This window comes from Arachis ipaensis, chromosome B9 (genome assembly GCF_059453495.1).
Source record: "Arachis ipaensis isolate K30076 ecotype BB chromosome B9, ASM5945349v1, whole genome shotgun sequence".
NCBI classification, from domain to species: Eukaryota; Viridiplantae; Streptophyta; class Magnoliopsida; order Fabales; family Fabaceae; genus Arachis; species Arachis ipaensis.
In genome coordinates this window covers 2068836-2089887 of record NC_142444.1, presented here as the reverse complement: position 1 = coordinate 2089887, position 21052 = coordinate 2068836, and the positions used below count along the sequence as shown (strand labels likewise).

The 21052-nt window shown below is 34.0% G+C and overlaps 1 protein-coding gene across 1 annotated transcript; it reads right to left on the bottom strand.

Moving 5' to 3' along the window:
• Positions 1-213: 213 nt before the first annotated feature.
• Positions 214-6058, bottom strand: LOC107616777 (uncharacterized). The gene is made up of 5 exons (XM_016318701.3): positions 5459-6058; positions 4213-5049; positions 2810-3535; positions 1803-2699; positions 214-670 (listed from the first exon to the last, which is right to left on the bottom strand). The coding sequence occupies exons 1-5, from the start codon at positions 6056-6058 to the stop codon at positions 662-664; spliced, it is 3069 nt and encodes a 1022-aa protein (XP_016174187.3). The 3' UTR covers positions 214-661.
• Positions 6059-21052: the final 14994 nt, after the last annotated feature.

Genomic DNA, 21052 nt, shown 5'->3' with positions numbered 1-21052 from the left:
CCTTTAATTTTACTAGTCATGTAGTGAGGAGAGGAAAATAGAGAAATAGGGTGTGGAATGAGATTGTTTGATGTTAAAAAAAATAAACATTGAGGGCCTTTAGCCTTCTTTCTTAAAAGAGAAAGAATTAAAAATGTTTTCACTTTTAAAAAGAAATTCAAATTCTTAAAAAACAAATAGAAAATGTTAAAAGCAAAAAATACAAACCCGTAACATTGAACTGACAATGGAATACAAACCATCGTTTTTAAGGAGATTAAAAAAAAAAACTGTTCAAAGTAATAAACAAAGTAACATAAGTAATACTACAGTTTAATACACTGCTATAATCCACACCATCCATTACAATCACACAACTAACACCTCATTAATGTATTTTTTTGTTTTTTGTTTTTTTTTTTTAACTTATAACCACACTAGACACGCACTCTCTCTCTCTTTTTTTTTTTTTTTGATAACTTACAATCACACCACACATGCATTTTTTTTTTCTTTTTTGCATTTTTAATTTTTTTTGGATTTTTTTAAAACAACTATAATATAAAACAAATCAAATTGCAACTGACAAAGTGACAACAAATCTTTTCTCTTCATCAACTCCTTTGATATGGCTAGGTGTCGCATCTTTTGTCTTTAACTCCATCTTTAGAATTGGACTCCTCTAATAGAACTGTTAATATAATTGTGTCAATTTGAAGAAAGATAAATGAAAATGAAAAATTTAAACTTTATTAGTAGCAGTAAAATTAAAATTTAATGTAATGTGATACTTCACTTTAATTCGGAGTCTACTAGAAAGACAAAATTATTGATAAATAAAATACAGTTTATTTTATACTTAAATAAAACAAGCTTTAAACTTATGAATTCTCCCTCTACATTTCTAACAAGAGAAGAAAGAGGGGGAGGGGGAGAAAAGGGAAGATGAACAACATTGCAAAGTTTAGTTGAAGTGTTCACAGTTTTAGAATTTGCATTAAGTGCATGATTCACAAATTGTATTTATAAAATCATTGGAAAAATGAACCCATATCATCGTGAGTGAGGTGTGTAGTGCGTATGACAAAATAAAATGAATTATCAACCTACAAACTATTTAGTCATAACGTATAAATAAATAATTTTATATTCAAATAAAAATACATAAGACTTTCGAGCTAACTAAAAATCCTTAAGAATCTTCATTCTGGTCATATTTTAGAGTATATATATAAAGATTAACTAATGATTTTAGGTCAAGAATCTTACATGTAGATTTAGATAGGATTTATAAATTAAAATATATATCTATAATTAAGTTAAAAGATTTGTAAAGTGAAATTAAAATACTATTTTAATTAATTAAAAGAGTTTTAATATTAGCTAGTAAGCAAGTAAAATGTATGATGAACAAGTAGTACAATAATGGAAGAGAGAAGGAATATGATGCATGTCCCTTACATATCTCTGAAGTGGGTATGAGAATTATGAATAAGAGCAAAATGCAAAACATCTAACTTGGTAATCTTTTCCTTTTCTGGAATTTCTGGTTTGTAGGTGAGTAGGAATCTTTGGTGTTTTTGTATAACAACAGGTCCCACAGGAATACATACAGAATGCATGCAGAAGAGACCTAATTAACAGGGGTTGATATTTAGAGTATTTACATATTTTGTATAGATGATTTTGCAGAATGAGTATCCCTTTCTCTTTGCTTCCTAGCTTATCAAACAAAGCTAATTCTTTTAATAAATTTCAAGAAGTTTACTTTATTTAATCTCATCAAAACATCGACTAAAAAGATAAAGGAATTAAATACATACCCCTTCAAATACGTTCCGTACAGCACAATTGAGATCACCCTCAACCAAGAATGCATGTTTTTCTCCAAACGGGTCGACTTCAGTATCTTCATCAAACGGGTCGACTTCAGTATCTTCTTCATCCTTGAATTGAACTTCCATCCAGCTGTTCACAGATACTGTACCTGCACAGAAACTTTCCATCTTGCTGCAATCGATTAGCAACAAATGAAGCAAGGATGGAAATTTTAACTCAATGTTGCCATTGTAAAACCTTCCAAGGTTTGGTAGAGAGCGAAGGGACAGAGTTTTCAGTTTATGAAATACTATTATCTCCTCTTCTACATGCCCTGATAACTCTTCTACTTCTTCAGACACAACCTCTTTCAGTGATTCACAGTTTTCTATGGACATATTCTTCAGCTGATGCAGAGTTCTGCTTGTTGAAGGTGTGAACAAATTCACAAGCCCATTGCATTCTGATATGTTTAACTCTATTAGGCTCGAGAACGATACCTCGCTTGGTACTATGCTCCTCAAACTATGACACTTATCTATTTGCAATTTTTGAATATTTTCAGAAATGTGTTGCACCCAAGAATGCTCTAACCCAATGGAATTCAGCTGAGACAAGGAACTCAACTGCAAACACTTCACTTGTGGAATAATTTCTTTCACACAATCCATGGTAGGTCTTTTAGTGCAGAATATCTCTTTGAAAGAGCTACAACATACAATGAGGTTTTCTATATTGGGCAGCCGTTGAAGAAATTCATATGGTAAGGTATCTGAATCATCATGAAAACATTGCAATTGAAGAGCTTCTAAGTTTGAAAGGTTGTTCACATGAAACTGTCCATGCAACATCATCATGATCTCCTCCTTGCTGACTGCTAAAAACTTCAAGTACGGGATTACCTACAAGGGAAAAAAAATATTGTCAATTCAGCATACTACATAAATGATAGTCAAAATAATCAATAAGACATGGATGTATAAATGTCATAAAGACTAACAAGACATGAAACCTTTTTTGGCAAGAAAATGGCTTGATTCTCTGCTTGTGGACATTGAAATTCTTGAGACTCAAATTGGAATGTCTTCAACTTTCTACAGTAGAATAAGTGCACTTCCTCTAGCTTGTGCAGAGCAGGGTAAAAACATTTCATTTCTGGCAAAGACCACAATTTTATGGAGGTCAAGCTTTGCAATGCAAACTCTTTAGGAGCTCCTTCAACAACTACTTCATCCTTTGCAACAATTTCCACCAATCTATCACACTCTGTCACTTCCAGTTTCTCAAGTTTATTTAGATTTTCAGCCACAGATGTTAGAAATAACCTTTGAAGGTTGTTGCATCCACGAACATAGACTTCTTGAAAGCTCTGAAAGTAACTAATTTGTTGAGTAGGATCTGAATTCCAAACATGTTCAAGATTTGGTAGTTGCTCAATAGTCAATTTCTTCAACCTGGACATTAAAGAATTGATCTTTGTGCCTTTTGCTTCATGTGTCACTTCAAATATTGCTGTCACGGAATCACATTGTCGCACTACCAACTCTTCCAATTTACATAGTAAACTGAGTATGTGAGAGGGTATTACAATAGATGTGAATTCACATTTTTCCACAATCAAGATCTTCAATCTGATGAAGCACAAGGATGGAACTCGAAATGGAGCATTCCATATTCCATGTATCATTGGGTGTTCGCTGAGCTTCAAATCCTTTACTTCCCTCACAAATTTTGCAACCTGTGCATGAAATATAACAAAAATGTTAAAATAATCAGTCCAGATGTTAATTGACTATACAAAATCTAGTATTTTGATCCAATTTTAATTCTCATGACGTATACGTTTTTTATTACATCTTTTTTAGAAATGAAACATATTATATCTTTATAAATTTTTATGTTTTCCACTTCAAATAGTCACATCATCAGTTAAAAATATCACATAAATTTTTTGCTTTATATCTTGAGTAGTATATTTATACAAGATTAACTACTCAAATATATTCTTCTACAATACAATACAATTCTTCTCAATTGTTAAATTATGAATACATATATAAAATATTTGTGCAAATTGTGAAAAATTATATCATCCAATGTAAAATTAATGGAAATTTTACAACAATAATGATGCATATCATATCTGCTTTTAATGCAACATCGGATATAGGTTGTCATATTAAAAATGTGCTATATATATTAATATATAGCATATCACTTAGCTAAAACTGTGTCGATCAATGCTAATTCAAGTTATGAGATGAATTCTGAAAGTTAAAGAATATAGATTCGTATAAAGTAAGTAAATTTTTTTCTTTAAAAATTAATATTTGTTGTTATAAACACATAAAATGGATTGAGAAAAGCTGCCTCTTAGAGAAAAAGCAAGAAAGGAGAAAACAAATAAATACATACCTTTGCCTTGTAAATATTAAGTAAGGTAGAATTAAGATCAACTTCCAATGGGGTTGCATCTCCATATTCCAAAAGAACTGCTGACAACTTGTTTGTATTGATGGTACTTTCGCAGAAAATTTCCATCCTGTGGCACTCAATTACTTCCAATTCCTCCAACGATGGAAAGCATAAGGTAAAATCCCCATTGTAAAATCTTCTAAGGTTTTTTAAACCTTGAAATCTTAACTCTTGCAGCTGCTCAAATACTATCTCATTATGAATTGATTCTTCTCCTTCATCAGACACAATTTCTTGGATGGATTTACAATTAGATATTTTCATCTCTTTGAGTTGAGACAAACTTTTAGCTGTTGCAGATGTGAACAAATATATCATGCTATCGCATTCAGATACAGTCAAATGTGTCAAATTGGAGAAACAAACAGGAGAAGAAATTAAACTTGTTAAACCAGAGCAGCTTTTTACTTCTAAGGTTACCAGAGTTCTGAGAATTGATGATTCTCGTATCCAAGAGCGTTCAAATCCTATGGAAATTAGTTCTGAAAGAGAAGCCAACTTCAATTCTTTAAGATGTGGTAGAAATTGGGCGCAATCCGAACTAGGCCTTTCAAAGCAGAATATCTCTTTGATAGAACAATTTTTCACTTGGAGAGTGTTTATACAGGACACTTTTTGGAGAAACGTATATGGAAGTTCATCAGACTCAAGCTCAACATTAAAACTCTGCATATCAGAAACATTTATGTCGCAAAAGTGGCTTCCGTCACATTCTTCATGTCCAATCATTTTTGCTTCTCTTTCATCAAACAAGAAGTTGGTCAATTTAGGAGTAACCTGGACAGAGAAAATGAGGCCATCAATTCAAGTTGTTAGAGAAATAACTAAACCAAATGGACTTAATCTTATATTATTAAAATTATAAGAATGAACTCCATACAAGAGAAAAATATAGGCTATAGCACAACAAATACTTTATATAATTGATAATTTTGTCTTTGGAAGTGGGAACGAATATATAGACTCGTGATGCTGATCGCAAGACATGTCCACCAATATATTTTGAAGAAAGATAAAAGAAAATATAAAGTACATTATTTTTACATATAAATCATACATTAAGAAAAATTTATAGGCACTTTTATACAACACAACTCACTATCCATATATTACAAGATTTTTTAACCTATTTGCCATTAGTAATCTCATGTAGAAAATATAAAGCAATCGCATGATTAATAAGTACCTCTTTGAAAGAGACTTCGTCCTCAATTTGTGGATCATGACCATTCAGTGTCTTCAACAGGACACAATGCAATGAACAGTAAAAACAATTGAAGCTTGGTAAATCCAACAGTATCAATAAAGTCAACCGTGGGAACTTAATAAGGTTTGAAATTGCTCTTTTTGGTGTAGTTTCATTCCCTGCAATGATTTCCACCAAGCTTTTACAATGTTTCAACTCTAGATTTTCAAGATTGACAAAATCCTTGGCTACTGATTTTGGGAACAAGCTTGTAAGGCTTTTACATGTATCAACACGCACTTGCTGTATAAGTTGAAAGTTGAGTACCCCATCAGGATCTTCATTCCAAATGCTATCCAAATTCGGCAGCTTTTCTAATACCAACTCTTTCAATGAAAATTTAATTGGTAGGAGTGTCTTGTCTTTTGTTATGCATTTCACATCAAATATAATTTTGACAGAACTACATTTTTGAACTTCCAATTTTCGCATGTTATTTAAAAAAGGAAGTAAATGAAGAGGTATTACTTCGAATAAAAAATCACATTGATGCACAATTAGGGACTCCAAATTACCGAAGTATGCTTCAGGAACTGGCATTGAGCCACGCCAGATCTCTTGAAAATAGAGGCTTTCTCTGAGACCAATCTACACATGAAAACAAGAAATTTAATTACTCCTTGTTTGGTTCTCTTGCAAGTTATTTCTCATAAGCACCTATATAAATTTAAAATAGAAAGATGCTTCTGGGCTTCATCTTGCTTAATGTCATTCATTATTTAACGGCATCTGATTGAAATGTTCTAATATTACTTCAATGTTATGCGAGTTTTTTTTTTTTTTCCTAAAGATAGAAAGACTCGAACCCGCAACCTCTTAAATGAGTACGGGGAGACTATGTCATTTGAGTTATTATTCATTGGCAATGTTATGCGAGTTTATTATTATAAGTTTATAACTAGTGTATTTAATCCACCCTCTTATTTATTTATTCTGTGTAATAATAATAAACACAATATTAGTTTAGTTGGTCAGTTATTTTATTTTTAACCAAGAGATCTTATATTTAAATTTTACAAATAACTATATATATATATATATATATATATATATATATATATATATATATATATATAATGAAAATTTTGTATATCAAACCTCTTTCCATCTTTATATAGTAGATAAGAATATTGTTAGGAATGAAAATTATTAAAATAATCTTCCAATATATCATGACATATCTTTTGTTTTGATTTTATGCGACAAATTCCATTATAATATCATATAGATTTAATTAGATGATAAATCATTTAAGTTGAAATGTTTATAGTTGAATTTTTATTCGACGCACTAAATATTACTATAAGAATTTTAAAAAACATGTTTTTTATAGCGTCATAATTATTTACATGTAATACGTATTTTTTTAAGATCCTACAAGTGACAAAAATATAATAATAAAAAAAGTTATAAAGGGAGTCAAATGAAAACTGAATAAAGTCATAGAATTTTAAAAATATTGTAACTTCTCCTTATGAAAACAAGGTTGTTATGTAATATTTCAATATATAAAAGAGCATCTATCAAATAAAATATTGTAACTTCTCCTTATATATAAAACAATTTAACTAGGTATCATTTAAAAATAGTATAATATTCAGCCTTTTATTATAATAATTAAAAAAATTAAAACAAATACAATTAAAAATTATGAATAGATTTACTGTCTTTTTAAAATTAAATACACATTCAAAATACAATCTAAAAAACTGAAATTTAAAATTTAAATTTTAAATTTTTGTTTCAGATTTAATATATTTAATTATTAATATATTATAATTTAAATACATATCTAAAAATCAAATTATTTAAAATTCAAAATTTTGATTTTAAAATTATAAAATAAACCTTAAACCATCAAATTATTAATTAAACTCGTACAAAACACTCAAAAAAGCAAAGAAGTTACGTTTGCGCCATGTCGAAAATCCAGAGGCGCACATGGAAAACTCAGAGGTGCACATCGAGAAGTCATCCTCCGCTGTAGTTCATCCCTGCCACCTTCCTTTCCGCGCTCATCCTCAACGCTGCTTTCCTCTTTCTCGGCGCTCATTCACAACGCCACATTCCCCTTCGTCAACACTCATCTTCGTCGCCGCCTTTCTCCTCCTCGTCGCCGTTCGTCCACGCCTTTCTCCTCCTCGTCGCCGTTCGTCCACGCTGAAAACTTACCTAAGGTTTGGATGGATTTCTGACCCCATTACTTTTTTTATTATTCTGTATAAATTTTGATTTTTTTGAAATAAAAAATCGAATAAAATGGCCTGAAGAGATTTTCATATATATTGCAATGTTAAATTATTTTTGCATGTGCAATTTCTGTATTTTGGAAGTGTTTTAAAAATATTTTTTGTATAACTTCATAATTTTAGATGTGTTATAATTATTTTTTAATGTTTAAATTTAGATTTTAGATTTATGATTTTGGATGTGTTTCAAAAATATTTTGTATAACTTCATAATTTTAGATGTGTTACAATTGTTTTTTAATGTTTAAATTTAAATTTTAGATTTATGATTTTAGATGTGTTTTAAAAATATTTTTTGTATAACTTAATAATTTTAGATGTGTTACAATTGAAAAAGAAACTACAATTGAAAATATTTTAGTTTATATATATAATTATATTCGACCATTCATCACTAGAAAGTCGTAAAATAGATCCTGCATTTTATCAAAGATATAATAAGTAAGGGATTAATTTTTTTCTAAATGCACTAATCTTTAATTCCTTTTGTCTGTAGATACAAATTGAAATTTTAAAGAAGAAAACCATTTTATAGAGAGAGAAGAGAGAAAAAACGTAAAAGAAGGAAATAACAACTAACTATGAAGTGGGTAGGAAGTTAGAAAAATTTTAGTTTTTAAAATTTAAATTAATCTTAATTATAAATGTGTATTCTAAAAAATAGAAATATGTTTTAATTAAAAATTAATTAAATAATATTAAAGGCTGATCAAAGACTGAATTTTATTGTACAAGTAGCATTTTCCATAATATAATATACTAAACCTGGAATTTGTTTATTTTTTTATCTATTATTCCGATTATGTAGTTTATAGTATCAGGAAATTTTTTATTTTGAAAGAATAAAAGACGTATTTTTTTGTTATTTATTTTTCGAATGGTGGTAGCAACATCATCTTCCCATTGGACTTCATATGGTCCATATTTGCTTTGTCCTGAGCGCAACTTGAGTGAATTTAGATTTATTATGTGGATGTGGGGACAGAATGTTGTCATCCTCCAGAGTGTGCGGCCAAAGATGGATAACTGTTGCAATGATGGAAAACACAAAGTACGTTTGCCTGAGTATAACCATCTCAGCATTGGCAGCTCTTCAAGATGCAAAACCTGAAGCTGCTCAAATATTATCTTCTCATCTGCTCAAATATTATCTTCTCATTAGATTCATCATCCTCTTTGCATATTATCTCTCTCATTGATATACAATTGCTTATCTCCATATGCTTGAGTTGACTCAAACTTTCTGCTGTTGAAGATGTGAACATATACAACAAACCATGACAATGATTTACAACCAATTTCGTCAGACTAGAGAAAGACACCTTGCTTGCTACTAAGTTCTTTATATCAAAACACCACTTCACTTCCAATGTTTGGATATTATCAAGCATGGAGTGTGTAACACTCTCACTATCAAAAGTCACATTTTCGGCTGCGCTATTCTGATAGCAATAAGTATTACGACTACTTTACATACTAAATATTAAAATAGGAGCCTGCGACTCGACACTGTATCGCTGATTTTTTTGAAAATCGAAAATAAATACTTTATATTAAGAAAAATGCAAGCAGGCATATATTCATATACAAGACTCCTTACATAATATCTTATAATATAATATACATATAAAACATACAACTCCTATTCCTCTTACAAAATTGTAATAACAAAGACGAGGGAAGAAAATAATCTAATTAACACAACAGCATATAAACCAAACGAAGTATAACTCTTCTTAATGCCTCTTCATTTGGTTCTTGAAAAAGTAAAGCTGTAGGGGGTGAGAAACTAACCACACGGTCTCACCACGGAGTTTCAAAGTTGTCATAAGAAGATATTTAATAAGAAAATTATTTTTAAGCTCAGTGATTATCATTGCCTTATGAATCTTTTAAAAACCAATGGGTAAACGTTCAAAACCTTTTCAAAGAAACAATGTTTAATCTTTCAGAAATCCGAAACCTTTCATTTCTTAAAAGAAAATCTCAATCAGAAACCAACCACGCAATCAACAACACAATCATTAATTCAGCACCAAAGTTCATTCTCAAATGTAGCACGCCAGGACAAACACAAGCAAGATAGACAAGGAAAGCACAAGTAGGTAGCAGTTACAGCAAATAGATCAAGTAGCAGTAAAGAACAGTTTAGCAATTAGGCAAACCCAAACAAGTTCAAACCCAAACAAAACATACAAATGCATATGATGCATGCATGTCCTATGGCTGATGAGGCTCATCTGTCGGTTATCCAGCCAACCCGACAAGTCTGAATTGTCCTTAGACTGTCCCCCGACGTGCATCCCCAAGAGTCTATGCATAATTTTTTCTCAAATAATCAATATTGCTTAATGGGGGTAACATTCCCGGAAATTTATATAGTGCCCGGTCACACTTACGTTGTAAGGTTAACAAAGTATCGAGTTTTCAACCTAGTACACGTGGTGGCAAGCCATGGTACTTTATCCAGGAAACCTCGTATCTCAGATAATTCAAAGATCATAAGCCATGTGAATAATTCAAAGTTCATATCTCAACATTCTTAACATCATAATCATTCATCAATCCAAATCTCATTTCCAAATTCATTCAAAAACCATATTTCAAAGAAAATCCTCATCATCCTTCTTTCCATTTCGTTCATTATAAATCAATCTTAAAACATATAAAGTTTAAAAAAAAAAACAAATCTTTTTAAATAATTAATTCAAGAGGCCATCAGACCTTTCTTCTTTCCCTTCTTTGACTTTTTTTCTTTCTTCAACTTAGGGCAATCTGATTTGAAATGCCCAGTTTCTTTACAGTTGTAACGTATCACCTTGATGAGATCTTTTCTTTGTTTCCTAGAACTTCTTCCCTTGCTTCTCTCCTTGAACTTCACCATTTTCCTGAATTTTTTGGCAAACAACACAAATTTATTTTCAGAGAAATTATCACTGGATTCATCATCTAGGAGGTTAGTAACAGATGTAAAAGTAATTCCTTTCTTTTTTGAATCTTTTTTAAATAAGTATTTTCAAAAGCAAGTAGGTTTCCTCTCAAGTCATCATATGTCATGGAATCTAGACCACTACTCTCAGATATGATTAATACTTTTGTTTTCCACTCTTTTGTGAGACATCTCAACACTCTTCTCACAAGCACAGATGCAGGATACTTGATTCCCATAGCATCCAAGCCAACAATGATGATGTTGAATCTTTCGAACAGTTCATCAATAGATTCTCCTTCCTTCATTGCAAACATTTCATACTATCTGTTTAGCATATCTATCCTGGTCTTCTTCACAATGGTGGTTCCTTCATGAGTAACTTGAAGTTTGTCCCAGATTTCCTTTGCCGTTGTGCATCGTGATACCCGTCGGTACTCCTCAAAGTTGATTGCACAGTTGAGCAAGTTGATAGCCTTGGCATTGAGCTTCACCTTCTTTCTGTCTTCTTTGGTCCAACTGGCTTCGGGTTTAAGAGAGACTACTCCTTCAGCACTTGTGGTGGTTGGATATTGAGGATCCTCCAGGATGATCTTCCATAGTATGTAATCTACTGCTTGCACAAAAATCTTCATTCTCTCCTTCCAATAGGTGTAGTTCTTCCCATTGAAAAGAGGAGGTCTGTTGCTTGACTGTCCTTCTGTCAGATTGTAGGACACCAAGTTTGAGCCACTGTTCTCTGCCATCTGGATCTTTTCTCCAAGCTGCGAAGCTTGATCTCTTTGAGACCAAGCTCTGATACCAATTGATGGTTTTCAGTGGCTAAGAGAACGGGGGATTGAATCTTAGCCCCTTTTTCACTTAATAACACTTGCTGGTCTTTGAAATAATTTCTGGAGACTTTTTTATTTTTATCTTGTACCCAGCCACGAGACTTTTCTTTTTTATCTCGTCACCCAGCACGAGATATTTTTCAGTTTTATCTCCTGGGTAGCAGAAACAGAAATGGAGTAGAAGAGAGAGAGAATTACACCAAGATATATCCTAGTTCAGCTGCTAAGTGCAAGGCAGCCTACATCCAGTCTCCATCACAACAATGATGGAATTTCACTATAATCATTTTTTAAAACACCAATTCTCCCTAGGAACTACCCTTTCTAGCTGGGACAAGTCCAAAATCTAAACCCCAATCCTGAACTTGACTTGGTCACAGCCAAGCTTTCAACTGCTAAATGCTAACCCAACTTGTAAGGAGATTCCCACAGAATCATGAAACACAACACAGATGTACAAAGGACCTCTAAGGACATCTATGGCTTTTTCTTTTAATTTTGCACTCTCTGCCTTTTTCCGCTCTATGGCTTTTTCTTACAAACCTCGCTGTTTGCCTTTTTTCATGAGACTCAAGACAGACAAAATTAAACAGAAAAATCACAAAATGAAGAACATTGAAGGAGAAGAACTTCTGTTAGCTTAGGTAGCTATGAGAACTCTGTGCCTTGCACTCTCACTCCTTGCTTCAAGCCCTGGCTGTTCTCCCTTATATATAGGGGGAAGCCTCCACGGTTGAAACCAAATGAACCAAGCTAAACTTCTTCTTCTTCATGCAAAACCGGTTCGGCCACAGAGAGAGGAGAGATAAACAAATGCTTAAACCAACATGCAATTACCTCTGTGTCTTCCTTTTGCACCAAACTCCACCAATCCGAGCCCTCCATCTTGTCTTGCACACCAAGAAGGATCCCTAGCCCTTGATGAGTTCTCTGATGCATGACAGCTCCTCCTGCTTCACTTTTGCTTCCTCCTTCACGTAGCCTCCCTAGCTACCTTCTGTGATGAGTGAACCCAAAAGCAGAGACGAGCCATCCCTCAAGATCTTCCTCTGACCGAAATCTTCTTTTTCCATTTTTGGTATGGAGAGCTTGAGATCTCTTCACCAAATCTTACCATTTGTGATAAAAATCTCAGCCACAACATACTTTTTTTTTTCTTGCCATCATTACAATGGTCTTTAGCTTGCTTCTAGCTTCTTCTTGATAGCTTGCAAAAACTTCCATGGTTGCTGTGATAGAAGTGACCAAAAGTGAGAAGCAAGTAGAGAGAGAAGAGAGAGTAGAAAGAAAAGCAATCAAATGGATTTGAACAAATTAACTAAAGCTGAATTAATTTTGCTTCCCTTTTGTTGAGTAGCGTGCCTCGTTAAGGCCATCAATCTAATCAATTGAAATTTCTCTCTCATTGTTCCAAGGTCTGCATTAACTTTACTTGATAAAATTTGTATTCCATCACATGATAAAAAGGAGATCCGTTGGAAGCATGAAGCAAAATATTTGCTTTCTCTCATAATTGTTTTCGGACCAAGCTTTGGTCTTGGTAGCAAAGATTTAAAATGGGCTACTTTCAATAATATATTGTCCCAATTAACAAAACCTTACTTCAGCCACAATAATTAATTCAACTTGACCCAAGGCTGAATGTGTTTTTCTTTAACACAAATGGGCTTGCAATTTTTTTCTTTTCTTTGCGGCCCAATAACAAAACCTGCATAACAAAATTATTAATTAATAAATATAATCATGAAGATCAAATTAATAATTTTATAATTAATTGTATTAATAATGATTTAAATTGGAGTTTTTCAAACTCATCAATCTCCCCCTTGATGACAAACATTATTAAAAATTGAAATGGAAAGAAATCAAAAAAATTAGAGTACTCCCTTTGTGAATACTTGGATTCCTTCCTTTCCAATTTTACATGGCTCCCCCTTAATGTATGCTATTTTACCAAGGAAAGTTTTTCCTGTAATTTTTGAAATCAAACTTAAGGCACTTATGTTATTCAACATATAAAATTTTGTAATGTTGAATGGCTTGATTTATGAGTAGAATTGGAGTAATAAACAAACCTCATTTGTTATCATAAAATTGATTTTCTGCTCAAACACACATAAAGTAATTGAGTACATATCAACCAAAAATATTTTTGATGTTTCAAGAAATTGCTGTTCAAGCTATTTGAAAATATTTTCCAGCCAACATATCAGAGCAGTATAGTCATAGCAAGGAAAACATTTTTAAATCAAGCATGATCATCTCAAAACACAGCAACTATCAGCATTTACATATCAAAGCTTAAAAGAGCTGCCAAAAAATATTCCTGATCCATAATACAGCAAGCATATCCACAAAGGTAAATCAAATGCATCAAAAGTATCAAGCAGATCACCACAACAATTGGAACAAGGGTGATCATAAATCCACAAAGGATTTCATCTCCTGTTTCTGTTTTCTCTCAATTTCAATTTTTTCAGCCATTTCTCATCCCCTGTTTCTGTTTTCTCTCAATTTCAATTTTTTAGCCATTTCTCTCCCTTTTGTCATCAAAGGGGCACCTGCAAAAAATGACATTGGAAGCAAAATATCCAAAATATAACCAAAATACCAAAAGTTTATTACAGTGTCATAGGTCTAAAGTATCCAAGCAAACTACTACAATATCAAATTGAGCCAAAAAAAGCCAATATCAATATAAGAAAAATAGTGATCAATCATCAGATAAATTGTACTCAGAGCCATCTGCATCATCATCATCATTGGCACCCCCATCTCTTCTTCAAAGCTCTGCAGCATTAGGCCCACCCTCTCTTGGCACTTCACCCGTGCCCTTTCATTTTCAAAATCTTGTTTACGTGCAGCCTTGTATGAATCCACCATTAGTTTAGACATGTTAGAGAACTCAGTAAGAATGTCTTTGATCGATTCTGCTGTCTTGGAATGCTCAGGTGGCCGGCTCTCAAACTCACTGTCAGAGGGAATAGACTTTTTTCCTTTGTTCCCTATCATACCTCCTCCTCCCTTAATGAGTGAAACCTTATTCTCTACAGCTTCATTGATTAGATCAACTTTAAAATACTCAAAAATACTGGTGAGAACCATGCCATAAGGTAAATTTGCATTTTTGGTACTTTTAATAGATTCCCACATATGCCTTATCATAAGGTATCCAAAAGAAATAGGAGAGGAAGTGACAATAGCAAAAAGTATAAGAGAGTTAGAAACAGTTACTCTGTTATGTGAACCACTTTGAGGGGTTAGGATATGAGTGATGATCCTGTGGAGCAATGAGTTTGTGGGACCGAGGGCCTTGTGAGTCGGGATGGTGCCATCCAAGCCAGACAAGTTCTCACAAATTTGTTGAAGGGCAACCTTGGATGTAACTCCTACCTGAGAGTCCCATTTGTCAGTCATGTACGCTCTTGGTCCTTCATCTATGTAGCCTAGGGCAGTGCCGATTGTCTCCGAGTTCAGAGTCATGTATACCCTCTTTACATAGGAATGAATGGTACCATCGATCAGCCTCATATTAGCATAAAATTCACGTACCAATCCAGGGTAAATAGGTTTTTGAATATGGAGCAGAGGAGTCCATTTCAGATTTTCAAACAGATGAGAAAAGTTGATTTCTTTGGCTGCCAGTGAGTCCAGATTCACTAGGTATGTGGCACATAAGTGGCGTTTCTCCAACACTTTCTTGTGGAACTCATAGGATGCACACGAATTGAACCTGGCAGGATCAAAGTGTGAATGAGATTTGTTGAACTTATTTTTGAATTCCAATGATTCCAAGTTGGCTGGTTCCCTCATGTTGTGTAACACAAAGCTTTTGGTCTTCTGTGAACTGCGTCCGGGGGTGGTCTTCTTCGGTGGTGATGGCGGCGGTGATGGAGGTGGTGAGGTGTGAGATTCTTCTTCTTCTTCAACCACGGGTCCCTTCTTTTTCCTTGAGGAAGTCTTTGTTGCTATCACATTTCTCCTCATGCTGTCCGTTTGCTTGGATGATGGTGAGGGAGAGGATGAAAAAGTGGAATAAATGTGTATATGAGTGTGGGTTTGAGGAGTGGAAGGTTTTTGGGAGAGAAGGACTCGTTCACTTTTCCTTAGAGCAGTTTTCTTTTTCATGATAATAAAAATAGAGAAATGGAAGAGGGAAAGATGAAGATAGAACCGAATTGAGTGGAGAGATGAGGGAGGTTAAGGACGCATTAAATGTTGAGTGGAGAGAGAATTGGAGGGAGTTAATATCCATTAATGAACGGTTATTAACCAAGGGAAGTTTTCTTTTATTTGAAATTAAAACTGAAAGTTTGGTTCCTAGAATCAAGGGATGTGAAGAGGGAAAAGATTTGATTTGACAATAACCTCTTCCAACAAGATTTGATAAGACAACAAAAAGAAATTGTGATTAACACAAAGAGGAACTCAAAAACGGTCAGAGTGGGGTCAAAGAACTTTGGTGGGGCCCAAGAGAATTAAAGTCTACACAGTCCCCCTGTATCATGGCCCTTTCAACACATCCTGAATTTTATCTCCTGCTTTCCTACGAGACAAAACTAAACAGAATAAAAAATTTCACAAGTTATCAATAGAGCTTAAATCTATCATTCCCAAACTTTTTCTCAAAGTGCAGAATCTGTCTTCATAGAGTGGTTTTGTAAAAATATCAGCAAGTTGGTCTTTTGATTTTATAAATTGAATATCGATAGTACTCTTTTGCACATGTTCTCTAATAAAATGATATTTGATTTCAATGTGCTTGGTTCTTGAGTGCAGAACAGGATTTTTAGAAATGTTTATATCACTCATATTATCACAATATAAGGGTATACTATTGATCTTTAATTTGTAATCTTCCAATTGCGTTTTTAACCAAATTAGTTGTGAACAACATGCAGATGTAGAAATATATTCAGCTTCAGTTGTGGATAGAGCCACTGTGGCTTGTTTTTTGCTTGACCACATGTTGAGTGAGCTTCCAAGGAAGCAACACATGCCGGATGTGCTCCTTCTATCCACCCTATCTCCTGCATAATCTGCATCACAAAACCCTACTGCACAAAAATCATAAGATTTTGGATACCATAAGTCATAATCACTAGTTCCCTTAATGTATCTAATGATGCGCTTAACGGCTGAAAGATGGGACTCTTTTGGGTGAGATTGAAATCTTGAACATACACCCACACTTTGAACAATATCTGGTCTAGAGGAGGTAAGATACATGAGTGAACCTATCATTCCTCTATACCTTGTTTCATCTACATCTTTGCCATCATCATCCTTTTCAAGTTTAGTGTTTGGATGCATTGGTGTTCCCATTGGTTTGGAACTTTCTAAGCCAAATTTTTTAATAAGTTCTTTTGCATACTTTCCTTGGTAAATGAAAGTGCCACTAGGAGTTTGTTTAATTTGAAGGCCAAGAAAGAAAGTTAGCTCTCCCATTAAACTCATCTCAAACTCACTAGTCATGAGTTTTCCAAACTCTTCACACAAGGATTCATTGGCCGATCCAAACACAATGTCATCCACATAAACTTGAACTAGGAGAATATCATCATTAGATGCTTTAATAAATAAAGTAGTGTCGGTGGTACCCCTTTAAAATTTATTTTTCAACAAGAAGGCACTAAGCCTTTCATACCAAGCTCTTGGAGCTTGTCTAAGGCCATAAAGAGCCTTTGAGAGTTTAAACACATGGCTTGAAAATTCTTTATCTTCAAAACCGGGGGGTTGTGCCACAAACACTTCTCTATCAATAAAGCCATTAAGAAAAGCACATTTCACATTCATTTGAAACATTTTAAAATCCTTATGGGCAGCATAGGCAAGAAGCAACCTAATTGCTTCCATTCTAGCTACCGGAGCAAAAGACTCATCAAAATCTATACCCTCTTCTTGATCATAACCTTGGGCCACTAATCTAGCCTTGTTACGAACAACTTTTCCATCCTCACCTAATTTATTTTTGAATACTCACTTAGTACCCGTAACTTTCTTACCATCCGGATGAGGTACTAGTGTCCAAACCTCATTCTTATCGAATTGAGCAAGCCCTTCTTGCATGACTTTGACCCATGATGGATCTTCAAGAGCTTGTTTTACATTGTTGGGCTCCAATTGTGACAAGAGGGCAAAATTGCTAGGTTCGGATTGCTTTTTGGTTGAGGATTTTGTTGTTACACCTTGAGAGGGATTACCAATGATAAAGTCACGAGGATAACCCCTCATGGACTTCCATTCTCTTGGCTTCCGGAGTGATGTTGAGCTTTGATGAGCTTCTGTGGGTCTTACTGTTTCAGATTCTCTTGCTGGCTTAGGAGATAAAATGGAAATGTCTCCTTCATTCTGACGAGACAAAACTGGACTGACAGATTCTTCATTTTGAGCAGACTTGGGATTCTCTTCACTGGTTTCCTTGTTGACAACATCTTCACAATCTGTATCATCTTCTATCACAGTACTGAGAATTGAATTAGAATCACAAAAAGAGACATGTATGGATTCCTCTATGGTCCTATGTTCTTTGAGATAAATTCTATAGGCCTTTCTAGTGGTGGAGTATCCAACAAACATCCCTTCATAGGGTTTTGGATCAAATTTATCAAGGTTTTCTTTATTGTTAAGGACAAAGCATTTGCATCCAAAAACATGGAAATACTTAAGATTTGGAGGGGTTCCTTTCCATAGCTCATAAGGAGTTTTCTTCAACCCTTTTCTAATAATGGTCCTATTCAAAATGTAACAAGCTGTATTTACAGCTTCAGCCCATAGAAATTTTGGAATCTCATTCTCACAAAGCATGGCCCTAGTCATCTCTTGAAGGCTTCTATTCCTTCTCTCAACCACCCCATTTTGTTGAAGGATTCTAGGGCATGAAAAGTTATGAGCAATTCCAAAGTCATCACAGAATTTTTCAAAGTCTTGGTTTTCAAATTCTCTTCCGTGATCACTTCTCAAACGGGTAATTTTTAAATCTTTTTCATTCTGAATTTTTTTGCAAAGGGTTGAGAATGCATGGAAAGCATCATTTTTATGAGCAAGAAAAAGTACCCAACCAAATCTAGAGTAATCATCCACCACCACTCGACCATAGTGTTTACCTCATAAACTTTGAGTTCTTGTTGGACCAAAAAGATCAATGTGTAACATCTCTAATGGCCTTTTAGTTGAAATTTCATCTTTTGGTTTAAAAGAGAATTTTACTTGTTTACCTAATTGGCAAGCATCACAAGTGAGATCCTTATCAAATTTGATATTTGGAATTCCTCTAACCAAATTTTTCTTGACTAGCTTAGAAATTTGGTACATGCTAGCATGACCCAACTTTCTATGCAATAGCTATTTTTCAGATTCAAGAGAAGTAAAACATGTCACTTTTTGTTCTTTCAAGTCCTCAAGAGTCAATCCATACACATTATTGCACCTTTTAGCCTCAAACAAAATATCCCTAGTTTTTTCACAAACAACTAAGCACATAAACTTTCTAAAAATAACTTCATATCCTAAATCACACAATTGGCTTACACTAAGTAAATTATGTTTCAAACCATTTACAAGAAGAACATCATTTATACAAGATGAAAAGCTTTTACCAACTTTTTCAATGGCCACTATCTTTCCTTTACCATCATCACCGAAAGTGACAAATCCTCCATCATACTCATCAAGCTTTATAAAGAAGGTTATCTTTCCGGTCATATGCCTAGAGCATCCGTTGTCCATATACCACATATTGTCCTTCCGTTTGGATGCTAGGCATACCTACAAAACAAGCTCAAGTGACCTTAGGTATCCAAATCTTCTTGGATCCTTTCACGTTAAACCATCTCTTATGTCATAATTCATTATAATAAAAAATAACTTTGTAAACTTTATCACCAATCATCCTTTCACTAAAGAAGCATTGAATGGGAAAGTGTCCATTTCAGTTACATAGTCTACAAAACCTTGGAGTTGCTGTTTTGTTAAAGCTTGGTGGGTTTTGAAACCTTGTATCATTAGAAGATGAGGCAATGTTTTCAAAATAAGGTTTCTCAACAGATTTAAAGAAGCCCAAGCCAGCTTTATCATAAAGAGGTTTTTGACTAGCCAAGATTTGATTTAGATTTTCATAACTTTGAGTGAACTTGGCTAAGTCTTCTTTAAGCCTTTTGACCTCTTTAAGCAACTCTTCATTTTCTTTAAAACAGTTTACATATGCAACAATAGAATGGTCACTTTCACAGCTCCTTAGTTGGGCTTTTAACTGCTTGTTTTCCTCAACAAGATCAACAGCAGTTTCGGCCTCCCTTAGTTTTTCTTTGAGAAAACTATTTTCTGCTTTAAGAATGGTGATTTGTTGTTCGAGATCTTGATTATCCAGCAAGAAACATCTTATTTTTTCAGAAAGGTGGTCTATCATAAGATAAAGAGCTTCAGTGTCAGGGTTAGGAATAACTACCTATTCAACTTGGTCTGCCATAAGACATGGTTGAGACTTGGTTTCAGATTCTTCATCATCTTCAGAATCGTTTTCTAAGTCTTTCCAAGAGGGCATCAGACCTTTCTTCTTTCCCTTCTTTGGCTTTTCTTCTTTCTTCAACTTAGGGCAATCTGATTTGAAATGCCCAGTTTTTTTGCAGTTGTAACATATCACCTTGCTGAGATCTCTTCTTTGTTTCCTAGAACTGCTTCCCTTGCTTCTCTTCTTGAACTTCACCATTTTTCTGAATTTTTTGGCAAACAACACAGATTCATTTTCAGAGGAATTATCACTGGATTCATCATCCAGGGGGTTAGTAACAGATGTAAAAGCAATTCCTTTCTTTTTTGAATCTTTTTTTAAATAAGTATTTTCAAAAGCAAGTAAGTTTCCTCTTAAGTCATCATATGTCATGGAATCTAGACCACTACTCTCAGATATGATTAATGCTTTTGTTTCCCACTCTTTTGTGAGACATCTCAACACTCTTCTCACAAGCACAGATTCAGGATACTTGATCCCCATAGCATCCAAGCCAACAATGATGATGTTGAATCTTTTGAACAGTTCATCAATAGATTCTCCTTCCTTCATTGCAAGCATTTCATACTCTTTGTTTAGCATATCTATCCTGGTCTTCTTCACAATGATGGTTCCTTCATGAGTAACTTGAAGTTTGTCCCAGATTTTCTTTGTCGTTGTGCATCGTGATACCCGTCGGTACTCCTCGAAATTGATTGCACAGTTGAGCAAGTTGATAGCCTTGGCATTGAGCTCCACCTTCTTTCTGTCTTCTTCGGTCCAACTGGCTTCGGGTTTAAGCGAGACTACTCCTTCAGCACTTGTGGTGGTTGGATATTGAGGACCCTCCAGGATGATCTTCCATAGTCTGTAATCTACTGCTTGCACAAAAATCTTCATTCTCTCCTTCCAATAGGTGTAGTTCTTCCCATTGAAAAGAGGAGGTCTGTTGCTTGACTGTCCTTCTGTCAGATTGTAGGACACAAAGTTTGAGCCACTGTTCTCTGCCATTTGGATCTTTTCTCCAAGCTGCAA

Excerpts from the sequence above, each read along its gene's own strand:
- LOC107616777 (XM_016318701.3), bottom strand. The coding sequence starts at position 6,058 with ATGCCAGTTCCTGAAGCATACTTCGGTAATTTGGAGTCCCTAATTGTG. Across the intron at positions 5,050-5,458 it reads ACGAAGTCTCTTTCAAAGAG|GTTACTCCTAAATTGACCAA; the intron begins GTACTTATTAAT and ends TTCTCTGTCCAG. Across the intron at positions 3,536-4,212 it reads TTAATATTTACAAGGCAAAG|GTTGCAAAATTTGTGAGGGA; the intron begins GTATGTATTTAT and ends TTTCATGCACAG.